Source organism: Melopsittacus undulatus, chromosome 11, assembly GCF_012275295.1.
Source record: "Melopsittacus undulatus isolate bMelUnd1 chromosome 11, bMelUnd1.mat.Z, whole genome shotgun sequence".
In the NCBI taxonomy this organism is placed as follows: domain Eukaryota; kingdom Metazoa; phylum Chordata; class Aves; order Psittaciformes; family Psittaculidae; genus Melopsittacus; species Melopsittacus undulatus.
This window is the reverse complement of record NC_047537.1, coordinates 6,055,547-6,068,021: the sequence shown is the minus strand read 5'-3', so window position 1 is coordinate 6,068,021 and position 12,475 is coordinate 6,055,547. Positions and strand designations below refer to the sequence as shown.

The window sequence follows — 12,475 nt, the reverse complement described above, 5'->3', positions numbered from 1 at the left end:
GGCGGGGCGCGGGGCGGCGCGGCAGGAGGAGGCGGCGAGGGCAGCGCGCACACGGACGGCTCTGTGGCGCAATGGATAGCGCATTGGACTTCTAGCGAGTGAGAGGGGAGTCATTCAAAGGTTGTGGGTTCGAGTCCCACCAGAGTCGCGTTTTGCCGCCGGGCCCCGGGGAGCGGTCTCCGGGTTCCGTGGCTGCAGCAGGCCCGGGGGAGGTGGAACCGGCGGGTGGTGCAGCGGGAGAGGAGCTCTGGGCACGGCGCTCCCGGTTATCCATAGGTGCTGCGCATCGATGCGGGGGGGTCCGTGTGTTGAGCAGCGTCACCGCCGCCTCTCCCGTTATTATTGTTATCCCCAAAACGGGTCCCGCAGCGCCGGCACCCACCACTGCTGGCGGCGGTGATGGAGCTGCTGCGTGTCCACAGCGAACGCATCCCTCCCCAGAGCGGCGCTTTCACATGGCTTGTGTCCAGCCTCCCAAACCCCGTCCTCCCCCTCTGCCTTCCTTCGGCAGGCTCGACAAGCGACGGCTGCGGCAAACGGGAGCCGTGAAGCGCTGGGGCTGAGCAGACGCAGTCCCATTTACATGCTGTGCCATTGCTGACGCTGGCACCCGTCACCAGCACCCGCGGCTGCGCGAGGGCTGCATGAACCCCGAGTGCAGCAAAACCCTCTCTCAGGCATCGTTTCCTGGGCTGCCTTTGCTGCTCCTGGCTTCTGGAAGCAGCGAAGCTTTGCTGCCCTTCGGTTTGATCACCCCAAAGCTCTGACGTGCATCTGCTGCAGAACAGCACGTTTCCGGGTTGGTTTAGGGCTAACCAGTTGTTTCACCTCCACCAGTGCAATAGGACAAGCACCACGCTGTGCTTCACCAGCAGCTGAAGGATGTGTTTATATGAGATCCTTTATGATCTGCTTGAAACAACTCCAGAGGCCAATAAAGGTATGAACCTGGTTTTGGAGGCAAACACAAATCTGGGGGGAGGGGGACGGGACAGGGATGGAAGGAGGTGAAAAGAGGGAATTGGGGGTACAGGAAGGAAGCAAGCCCCTGTATCCCAGTGCCTGCACTTAAACCCAGGAGTTTTGCCCCTTCTCATCCTCCTGGGAGGGAGCAAACCCCTGGCTGCAGTCAGCCCCTGCTCCTGCCCCAGCTGGAAAGATGCTTCCCCACAGCCCATCCTGTGTCCCATCCCCATTGGTGCAGCCATGCACCCAAGCCATCACCCACCACCGCAGACAAACAGCAGACTCTGCTGGAGCCAGAAAGGGGTGAGGTTGCACATCACATCTCCCCTGAGAAAGGGAGATGGGGTGGAAGGAGACGAGTACGGAACCACAAGCTCCACACTGGCTTTTATTAAGCAAGATGGAGTTTCGACAGCAAACCCACACGTACAGAGCCCTCGGCTGTGTGGCTCCGTGCCCTCGCATCCCACAGCTCTGCGCTCTGCTGCTGCAGCCGTGTTTAATGAACCCAGACAGCACTCAGCTCCCTGACTGCACAAGCAGCCGCCGTTTCTGCACTCTCAGGATTCAGCTCCTTATTCCCAAGCACATCATTTTGTTGGCCAAGGAAGGGACGATTCCTACTGAAAACCCAGCACAAGCACGTGGATTTCAGCATTTCTGATGGAGGGGGAGGATGACTATAGGGGGACATGGCAGATCAGGATCAGCTCTTGAACAGCCAATCCAGCAGGGATAATATCCAAACGTATTTCCCTGCCTGTTCCTGTGGGCATGCAATTACACTGCCTGATCTCCAAGGCATGAGGCACATCAGGATACCAGTTAGGCACCAGCAAAAGATGGGATGTCCCTATTGCACACATCAAACCTGCCCCTGGGCTGCTCTGTAAATCACTGCTTTAGCTCCAGCCCAGGGCAGCCCCAAGACTTTAAGCCTGTATCTTCCCAGGGGAAGTGGAAGAAGAGATGTACCTACAGAGCCCTGGGGCTGCAGAAGGACAAGGCATTGCTGCAGTGTGCTGCAAACCAGCTCTGTTCCATCCCCATGCCAACGTTGGTACCTGAGCACTGCTGCCATGGGAACCAACGCAGCCTTGCCATGCATCCCTCCACTGAGTCACCAGCAGCAAAAAACAGAGGCAAGTTTTGTCACTTGGCCTCTTGGCAAGGGAACCTCAGCCCTTGGGTCCATGTGGCTGGAATCTGAGCCACGCTGTGCTGCTGGGCAGGAGATGGAGCCCGCAGGGACTGTGCTGTCTGCCCGCAGGGATCCCCGGTCCCCTCCCCGTACTTGAGCTCTCACACTCGCACAGCCGGCGGAGGGAAGATGCCGATCTCCTCCCGCAGGGATTCCACAGGCTGCTCCCAGCGCTGCTCGTAGTACACGTTCAGGATGCAGCTGGCGTTGCGCCCGCTCCGGATCGCCCAGGGAACCAGCTCGGTGGCCAGGACCTGCAGCTTCCTGGAGCAAACGAAACAGGAGGTGACAGCGCTGATTTCCATGTTCTGGTGTGGATTCCCTCCTCCAATTCCTCAGTGTGGACAGAAGCCAAACCCATGTGTCCCAGGTCCCATCCTGCTTAACTTAAGGCACTGGACAGGACATTGTGCCAGGAAGGTTACAGTCAGCAGCAAACCCAAGACCAGAACTCAGGTTCTGCAATCCCCAAACTCTGCTGGGCCACCAGGCAGGGAATGGCCATCAGGGTGGTGAGGGTCCTGGGGGCCCTGAATACCTGCCCAGCCAAGGGCAGCCAGGCCTGGGCATTGCCCCTCCCAGCACAAGAGAGGCAGTGCTGGAAGCAGATGAAGCACCAGGCTCTGCCAGCGCCGTGCTCCTGCTGTCACTGGGCCATGGGAACAAGAGAATCCCTGACGGACTCCCCCCTGCAGCCTCAGCAGTGTCCCCTTTGCATCCCCAAAGGACACCGGGAAGCATCACCCAGGCTGGCAGCATCCCCACCGGTCAGTGCCTACCGTGCGCTGAGGTGGATGGGGCCGAACGCTGCTCCCAGGACACACATGGGCAGCCCCGTCTGGATGGCTTCGAACCACTTCACCACCACCTCGCCTGGGAGGGAGCAGAGAGGCTGTGAGCAGGGCACCAGGGGCAAGGGCCAGCCAGGGCCATGGGGTCCTGCGGCCCAGGCTGCACCACCTGCCCCTTCCCGAGGGTGGCCACACACCCATACCCTCTGTCTCCATGGCAGGACTTGGGAATGCTTCCCAAGCCTGCCCATGGCTTCATCCTGTGCCAGGATGAGCACTGCTGTGCATCACCCACCAAAGAGGGAGGGGAGCAGCATCCTGCAGCCATAGAACCACAGAATCAACCAGGATGGAAAAGACCTTTAAGATCATCGAGTTCAACCTTTACCCCAGCACTGCCAAGGCCACCATTAACCCATGGCACTGAGGGCCTCATCCATGTCCCATGAGCTTGGGAAACACCTCTGGGCTCCCTACAGATCTTTAGCAATGCAGTAGCTGCATCCTGATCCCACACATGACTCTCCCTGTCCCTTGCACAGGACAGATCTTTCCAAACACTGCCAGGGCTCAGGCACAGCCTGCGTGGGAGCCCTGACGTGCCAGCTCCCACAGGCACCAGCAAGGCTTGGCTTGCAACTTGCCCCTGAGTCAGAGCAAAACGAGGGCAAAGGACACGGTGCTGTGCAGAGCAGGAACAACCCCGAACCCCAGCTTCTGCCTTCAACCACAGCTTGCGAAACGGGGTCCCCCCGCCCTGTGTCAGCCGCCCTGCCAGGCAGCAAACACCCACCAACAGCACCTCGGGCTTGGGCTGAGCGTATCCCATGGCCTGTCAGTCAGCACAGAAACAGTGGGGCACCGCGCTGTGGGGCCAAACCTCCTCACGCACCACATGGGGCTGAGACTGAGGAGCCCGACCAGCCCAGCCTGCCCCACTCCTCCCTGCACCACCGTGGGGTCCAGCCCTGCAGCGCTCTGAGCCCCTTGCTGCTCACCCAGCATGTTGGTCGGCATGCCCAGGAGGGTGTGCATCATGTCATGGACCTCTCGGTACCGCTGTATCACGTACGCCAGTTCTTCATCATCCACAAACTTGGCTGGCATCCGGGTGTCTGGAGACACCTTCTGCAAATCCAAAGAGGTCCAATCCAGCCCCTTCCAAACCTCAAGTCTGGCTTGGTTTGGGCTGAGGTTGAGTTAATTTTCCAGCAGCAGGTGCAGTGCTGTGGTTCGGGTTTAGGATCACAAGAACCCTGCTAACCCCCTGATGGGTTAGTTGTTGCTGTGCAGTGTTTATACTAAGTCAAGGACTTTTCAGCTTCTCTCGCTGCCCTGACAGTGAGGAGGCTGAGGAGGCACAAAGGACACAGCTGGGACAGTTGATCCCAGCTGATTCAAGGGATATTCCACACCATACACTGTCATGGTTGGAACATAAACTGGGTACTGAGCAGGCTGTGGGCATCGGTTGGTGGTGAGCAATTGGTTTTCATTTGCATCACTTGCTGGGTTTTATCTCTCTTGTTATCACCATTATCATCACCACCATCATCATCATCATCATCATCAGTGGCTCCCTCCATCAGCACAACTCCCAGTCTCCATTAAAGGGAGGAAGCATCATTTACGTCGACAAAACCCAAGGACTGCTCCTTGGTGACAAATGCAGCATCATCCGACACCAGCATCCATCCCGTCTCCCAGTCCCTCACTCCTGGAGGGCTCCCCACAGGTTCCTCCATTGCTCCCACCTCCCTCTAAAGTGAATCTGTGCTCCCAGGGACCCAGTGCAGCCCTCGGCACCCTCCGATCCCCACACTCACATTGTCCTCCAAGAAGCGGATGTATTCCCGGCCCAGGGACCCATCCGGCAGCCCCCGCAGCCGGGACACGTCCAGCGTGGAGAGTCGGATGCGGGGACGCTCCCTGGAAACAAACCACAGCTCAATGACCTCACATCCTGGGCCTGGAGAACAGGAGCCCCTGGAAACCCTGTTGCCTGCGTCTGCCCTTCCTCACATGGATCCTCACTGCAGGGACAGCACTGTCCTTACCCTGCTGCTGAGGCTGGCACACAAACTGCTTAAAGGCTCTGTCCGAAGCCTGGGCAATAAAAGAGCTTCCACCTTGCACCCCTGCAACAACTCCGGTTGGGAAACACCGGAGCCCTCTGCACTGAAACCTCCCTGCTGGCCAGACACAGCCCCCAGAGCAGCCAGCAGGGAGCAGAGCCCTTCGGTGTCCCTGCAAAGCAGCCAGGGCTTCAAAGGAGCAACACAGGGCAAGGGGCAGGGGGGATTTCTCTCCCCAGCCCTTGGTGCCTTTGCTGTCCCCTCTCTCTGGGTCCCAGCCCCATCCTGGTGCTCCAGGTGCTTTGCTGGGTCAGTGACCGGAGCCAGGATCAGGCTGCTCTGCACAAACACAGGGCAAAAGGCAGCTTTTCCCCAGCCCCTGCATCCCAATGGGACATCCCAAAAGCTACACAAGCAACAGGCTTGATACGTAATGAGGAGCAGGGAGAGGTGAGCAAACAGCAGTAGGGTTTTGGTTAATAAGAGGCTCATGAAGTCGCTCCTGGCCCTCAGCCCTGCTGCACTCAACAGGTCCCTGCACATGGAAACAGAAGTGATCAAGTCTTAACAAGGAAGAAGTGGCCTCGTATCCTGGGGAGATGCTGCAGGCACCAGGGAAGAAAGCAGGGAGGTGTCTGAGGAGGAGGCAGCCCAGTGGAGATGAAGTATTGGAAGCAGAGATGCAGCAGCAGGCACAGGAGAGAAACCCATGGATGTGGTGGGTTTATCAGTGCTTCAGCATCCATTGAATCCTCCCCTGCGCCTGCTGCTGCATCTCCTGTGCTGGCACCTGTCAGTTCCAGCAGTGAAGCAGAACAGACAGTGTGGAACAGGGCTGGGCCCAGCGGCTGCTGCTGCTGCTCTCAGCCTCACATTGCCACAGGGCTCTTGTGATGGAGTAAAACAACTGGAGGCTCAGAGCTGCCCAGCTCCTGTGCTCGCCCTTCACAGGCCCCAAGGAACGTGCTGGGCCTCGTGTCTCCCTCCCCACCACAACCCACAGGGCCAGGAGGGATGCAAGGGACGCACTGGAGGATGCGGTAACCTTCGGGGTGATGTCTCATCTTGTCGCGCAGGTTGGGCAGGGCCAGGCAGCCTGTGGTCTCCCCCAGCACTGCCACCATGTCTGAAAGAGAGAGCAGACAGTGACCCAAGAGCTGGTTTCACAACAGCCCCTTGCCCCCGGCTGCCAGGTGAAGGAATGGGGCAATGAATGGGGAATGGGGCCAGGAGCAGGCTGCGGCCAAGCAGGGACCCACAAACTGTGGATCTTCAGCCTCGGGGGGGGGTTCTGCCATGGTGCCACCTGCATGGAAGGATGCAGGAGCAGGCGTGGGGGGACCGAGAAGGAATGAGACGGGGCTGGGTGGCACCGTAGGGAGTCAGGAGATCACTGGGGGGTGTTCGGGGTCCCTCAGCCCCTCTCTGTGCTTGCTGCATTAGTGAATGCCTCACCCAACAGCAGCAGGAGCACAGAGCACGCAGGTACCCGGGGCAGCATTCGCTGGACGTTACCAAGGGCGCTGGGAGGAAGGAGCTCCCCGGCTGTGCTCACCGTGCCTGTAGGGGTCATACAGAGCCATGGCGGCCGAGCCGGCGGCCAGCAGCGCCTTCTGCAGCGGGCTGGTGGGGATGTGCCCGGGGTACAGCCGGTAGCACCTCTCCTGCTGCTGCTGCTGCTGCTGCCCGTGTCCGTGCCGTGCCCGCGGCTCACTGCGGCTCACACCGGCGCTGCCTGCAGGGAGCGGGAGTGAGGACCCGGCCCGGACACCCCCGGGGCACAGGACCGGAGGGGGGGGGGGGGGGCACTTGCCTGGGGCACCGGAACCCGCCCGCAGCAGCGGGGTCCGCACCGCCGCCCGCAGCAGCAGCAGCACCATCACCGGCACCGGCACCACCCCCGCCCGGAAGCTCCCGTCGGTGCTGCCCGGACGGGGCGGGGCGGGCAGCGCAATGGCGGTTCCCGCGGGGCTGTTCGCCGTGTACAAACCGGCGGGGGTGGCGTGGACCCGCGTCCGGGCCGCGCTGGAGACGCGGCTGCTGAGCGGTGGGCACCGGCGGAGGGACCCCCCCCCCCTCCGTTACCGGTTACCGGCTGCCCCTGACCGAGTCCTTCCCTTGCAGAGCTGAACGCGGGCCCCGGCCGCCCCCTGCCGCAGCGCGTCCGGTTCCTGCCGGCCCCGGGCCGCGACGGCACCACCGAGCTGGTGCCCACCATGGTGCCGGTGCTGGCCCAGCACCCCCTCGGTAAGCGGGGCCTCGGCCCCGGGGGGGTGCGGGGGGAGCCCGGCGGTGCCCGCCTCTGACGCCGTGTCCGTTGCAGTGCGAGGCCCGCGGTTCAGGAGGCTGAAGATGGGAGCCGGGCACCGGTTGGACGTGAAGGCGTCGGGAGTGTTCGGTGGGTCCCGTCCTCGAGCATTGCGAGGTGATGGGTGTGCGTGTGGGGAGGAGGCGGCCGCGGCTCTGCGGTACCCCCGGCCCCAAGGCGCTATGCTCAAACATGGAAGATCCCCCAAGACCCCAGCAATGGCAGGAGATGGGAGCGACCCCTTCCCCCTGTGCATGGGGTTCTGCTGGGGGGGCACCAAGCTCCTGCCGCTTAACCCCACCTGAAACGGTGTCACTGGGTGTTCGTGCTGAAGGGGGAAGGTTCTGGGGCAAGGGAAGAGCCCTGGTCACAGCCTTGTAGCTTTAATGCCAGGCGGTAACTGGGGGCTGGTTGCGCGGCTGAGATGGGACTTCTGAGATGTGGCCCTGACCAGGGTGGGCAGAAGAGTGTGACCCTAACAGCGCTGTGGGAATGCTCATCAGTAACTTCCCATGTGGCTGAACAATGGGTTCCCATCTTCTGTGTTTCAGTTCTTGGCATAGGCGAAGGGAACAAGCTGCTCACTGACCTGTACAACTGCCACCTGAGCAGGGTAAGTGTTGGCTCTTAGCAGCCTCAGATACCCAAGTGCAGTCACACACTTGATTCCTGCCCCAGGGCCCAGCTGGGCCTTTGGACCTTCTGCTTTGAGACTCAAACCCATCAATGCTTTTGAGAGCTTTTCAGGGTCCAGAACTTCATCCTTCACGTGAGCATCTGCACACGAGCAGAGGATGCTGCAGTCTGTGTGTGTGACGCTGCTGTAGCCTGCACCCCCTCACAGCAGCATGGCACAGTATTGCTGCTCACTAACTTGGGGTATTTCTGTGATCACTTGCACTCTTTGCCTTCCTTCAAGGCTTACACTGTTGGTGGGCTGTTCGGCAAAGCCACTGATGACTTCTCGGACACAGGGAAGCTGGTGGAGAAGACAACGTTTGGTAAGGAACTGAACTGATGTGGTTTTAAAACGACCAAAATCCGAGCACCAAACAGCGTGCTGCCTGCAGGGTATTTAACCAGGAAATTACAGTGCTGAAGGCTTACCTGCTTTCTGGGCATTACATTCACATGCAGCCCACGTGCAGGGTGAGGTGTTAGTCCACCTGTTTGTAAATACAGCCACAACACAAAGGCCAGGATGAGTCCTGAGCACAGTGGTTGCTGCTGGAGTGCGTGGGACCTGGATCTCTCCATAAATCACACTCAGAGATAGGGGTTAGAAGCTGTCGAGTGAAACTCTTCAACACCTGATAAGAAAAACTGGAGCCAAGGTCTTGAAATCTGTTAAAGAAAATGATTCCTGCCTCTGTGGTCAAGCACTGCTGCTCTGTGCATCCCCATGGTGCAGCCAGAAGTGACTCTGCTAAAGCCACATCAGCTTGGTTTGATGCCTGCAGAAGGAGCAGCCATACCCTGATGGCACATTCCATCCCCTGGCTCTTCCCAGTTTCTGGAGGTATAATTGAGATTCCTTTCTACCTTTCTATTTGCAGATCATATCACAAGGGAGAAGCTGGAACGGATTCTAGCTGTCATTCAAGGAGCAAATCATAAGGCCCTGCTGATGTATGTATCCAGTGGGGAAATGCAGCTGACCTCATCCAACTGCCATTTGCTGGTCCTTAAAACAAATGAGATGATCTTGTTTGCCATAATCAAAGCCTTTAAAGGTTGGAGTGCTAGACAGGAACAGAGAGTACAGAGTGCTCTGTACTGTGGTGAGAGGTCACAGTTAAGTGTCCCTATTGTATCCTGAATGTCCAGCTATTTTAGGACCCATTAGCCGCATCAGTGGGTACACAAATGTCTTGTAGACTTGACCCAGTACCTCCCTCTCCAGCTGTGCTACACTGTTTCAGTACAGGCACCATTAGGATGTGTGCAAAACCTCAACACACAGATGTAAGAATAAAATCTGCAGCTCTGCTTTATTGGGCTGGGGATGTTTTCGAGTCCCATCAAATAGAAGTGCTCAGTGTCAGTGCTGCTCCCTTTGTGTCTTGTTGCAGGTATTCTAACATTGATATGAAAACACAAGAGGCCTACGAGCTGGCTGTCAAAGGCTTGATTCGCCCCATGGGGAAAAGCCCTCCCATAATCACAGCAGTCCGATGCCTCCAGTTTGCACCTCCAGAATTCCAGCTAGGTAGGTACTGAATATATATAATGGGGAAGCCTGGGTATGTGTTATAGCAAATAAATCAGTAAAATTTGAGCTTCTTATTCCTGAAACAAAATTCTTCCTTATCCCAATGGTTCAGTGCAGTGCATTAGTGCTGGATTGGTTTGGTTTGGTTTTTAAAGCAGGGTTTGCTTTGCTGCAGCCAGTCTCCTACTCACAAATTGGCTTATTAAAAAGGTACCTTTTCTTACCCCTTTGAAATGCCTCAATTTCTACATGACTCCTGTATCTATGGCTTTGTTTCTAAAACGTTCACTTTGGTGGGGGTTAGGACACCCTGAAGTATTCCAGAAAATCACAGTCCCCCTGTGCTGTATCTTAACCAGCCTCTTCTACCAAACCAGTTCTTCAGCATGACTGTGATTGATGTCTGCATTAACAGACAAGGTCTGAGTTTGCCAACACTTTTCCTGCTTCTGAAGGAACCTCTGTCCCTCTAGAAATCCACTGCTTGCACGAGACCCAGCAGTACCTCCGGAAGATGGTTCATGAGATTGGCCTGGAGCTGAAGTCGTCTGCGGTGTGCACACAAGTGCGCAGGACACGCGATGGTGTCTTCACGCTGGATGATGCTCTGCTGAGGAGCCAGTGGAACCTGCAGAATATATGCAATGCGATTTGGAGCTGTCAGTTCAAGGTGCAAGCAGAGATAGAGAGAACGTTGGGCCATGAGGATGGCAGTGACCTTCCTCAGCTGGACGTGGGGACGGCCGGCGCTGCAGACAGCTGAGTGCGTGTGATGCAGGGAACATCCACAAGCAATCTCTGGAGCACAGTAACTCAGCTGCACGCTGACAGGGTGATGGACAGCAGTAGGAAGGAGGTTAATTGCAGTTCACTTCCACCCTTTTCCTTGAGCTGACTTGAAGCAGGGAGGCAGTTTTCCAGTGACAGGCTGTGTTGTTTTCTTACAGCCTTGCAAACAGTTCATTAACAGGAGTGAGCTGTGCCAAGATTCCTGGTGACTTCGGGAACATGAGGTTGCTAATGGATATCAAACCCCATCCCCAAATTGTTTAGCAGCAGGAAATAGCGCCTTGGAGAGCTGCAGTCACTTGATTGCACAGATTTGTTTGTTCCTTGCAGCGAGCAGCAGAACTTACCCACTTTGTTTTCCCTCTGTTATCCTAAAGCATTCTCTTTCTATAAGCCCTGCTTTCAGACATTGAAGAGTTCATTGAAGAGGGATGTGCTGGAGGAAATGCAGCTTACACAAAGCAATGCAAGGAAATGGTTATATCCAGAGTAGGCGTGAGTGATGGGAAAATGCCTTGTGATAGGGATGGATGTGTGAGATACACAAGAAATAAAACTGAAAGTGCCCAAAATGGGAGGATAAAGGGGAAGAGGCTGGTTCTTGGCTCTACTCATCCATGAGCACACTGACTCATTAAAAAAGAGGATGCTTTTCCCCCCTCCCCAGAGAACCAAGGGTGTTCAGAGGTCTCTGGTACCCTGCTCCACAGCAGCTCCATGCAGACAGCATGTACTGCCCTTCAGTGGAGCTCTGCAAGCTCTGTAATACCACTTGTTCTCTTAGCTCATTACAGCTGGCTCTGACTTAGCAGAAATACTTTCTAAATTCAAGTTAAAACTGAAGTTACAATTCAGACTGCACTCAATACACTCAATATTCTTCCAGATGACAATTAGCGAGTGCGGAGATGTATTTATAAAAACAGAAGATGATTTGTTCTGTTCCTTCTCCTGCATTAGGACAAAGCCCAGCATTATTCCATCCTCCAGATGAGAGCCACTAAGGTACAAGAGGTAACTTTGGGAGGAGCAATAAAGGGAGTCATGATGAAGAACCTGTGTGCACAGTCCTGTCCTGGAGCACCCCAGGAGTCATTAACTTAGACCCTGAATCTTTCAGCTCCAGGTTTCCTTGCTCTGCACAGAGCAGTTGTGGAGCGTAGGTGCCACCACGTGGCACAGAACCATAGGACTCCCCAAGGGCAGCTTGCTCTTAGCTCACTGGTTCTGTAACCATTCATCATCTATGGATGAGCTGGGATCAGGGCACCTTCCATGGGCAACTGCCTTGTGCTAAGTGAAGCTTAAACCCATCCCTGCAGAAGTGTGCACTCTGGAGCCAGGCACTTACACAGCTACAGCTGCAAGTCTGAATCATAGAATCATAGAATAGTTCGGCTTGGAAAGGACCGTAAGATCATCCAGTTCCAACCCCCTGCCATGGGCAGGGACACCTCACACTAAACCATATCACCCAAGGCTCTGTCCAACCTGGCCTTGAACACTGCCAGGGATGGAGCATTCACAACCTCCCTGGGCAACCCATTCCAGTGCCTCACCACCCTCACAGTAAAGAATTTCTTCCTTACAACCAGTCTAAACTTCCCCTGTTTAAGTCTGAACCCCTTGTCCTGTCACTACAGACCCTAATGAAGAATCCCTCCCCAGTATTCCTATAGTCCCCCTTCAGATACTGAAAGGTTGCTATGAGGTCCCCACACAGCCTTCTCCAGGCTGAACAGCCCCAAATCCTTGTGCTCCTACAAGGAGGGGAAGAAAACATGGACTTCTCAGTCTTTACATACCCTTCAGCCACTTTGGTAATGGAGAATACTTCATCCCCCATGGCTTACACCTAACACTAACAGAAGGAATTTGTGTACACACATCCCACTGCAAATAAACCACACTCCCAGTTGGGTGTGCCATTGCCAGACCAATATTTGGGTTGGAACACTCCAGGCTAAACTGGTTCTTCCACACACAAGATACCAGCCAGAACAGCAGTGGGCATTTTGAGAACAAAGAGAGCATTTCCCAGTCCTGGCTGCCTTGTGACATTATTCCTCCCCTTAAAACTACTCCTAAAACGCTTAGCAAGGGAGGGGTTATGGTGGGAAGGAGATACCTGTA

The 12,475-nt window shown here is 56.2% G+C and overlaps 2 protein-coding genes and 1 non-coding gene across 4 annotated transcripts; 2 read left to right on the top strand and 1 right to left on the bottom strand.

Annotated features, from left to right (window-relative positions):
* The first annotated feature begins 57 nt into the window (after positions 1-57).
* TRNAR-UCU (transfer RNA arginine (anticodon UCU)) lies at positions 58-148 on the top strand. The gene is given in 2 exon segments: positions 58-94; positions 113-148. It is a non-coding gene; the product is annotated as a tRNA-Arg (tRNA).
* A 1,193-nt stretch (positions 149-1,341) lies between these two features.
* Positions 1,342-6,974, bottom strand: COQ4 (coenzyme Q4). Of its 2 annotated transcripts, XM_034067499.1 has the most exons (7): positions 6,847-6,974; positions 6,589-6,768; positions 6,063-6,159; positions 4,785-4,887; positions 3,957-4,086; positions 2,947-3,040; positions 2,269-2,431 (listed from the first exon to the last, which is right to left on the bottom strand). In XM_034067499.1, the coding sequence occupies exons 1-7, from the start codon at positions 6,911-6,913 to the stop codon at positions 2,269-2,271; spliced, it is 834 nt and encodes a 277-aa protein (XP_033923390.1). In that variant the 5' UTR covers positions 6,914-6,974. The 2 variants fall into 2 exon arrangements, with proteins under 2 accessions (XP_033923389.1, XP_033923390.1); XM_034067498.1 differs by having other exon boundaries at positions 1,342-2,431; positions 6,589-6,913.
* TRUB2 (TruB pseudouridine synthase family member 2) lies at positions 6,932-10,926 on the top strand. The gene is made up of 8 exons (XM_034067497.1): positions 6,932-7,080; positions 7,158-7,280; positions 7,357-7,431; positions 7,893-7,954; positions 8,261-8,342; positions 8,898-8,970; positions 9,414-9,550; positions 10,027-10,926. Exons 1-8 carry the CDS (start codon positions 6,987-6,989, stop codon positions 10,314-10,316), a joined length of 936 nt encoding a protein of 311 aa, XP_033923388.1. The 5' UTR covers positions 6,932-6,986; the 3' UTR covers positions 10,317-10,926.
* Positions 10,927-12,475: the final 1,549 nt, after the last annotated feature.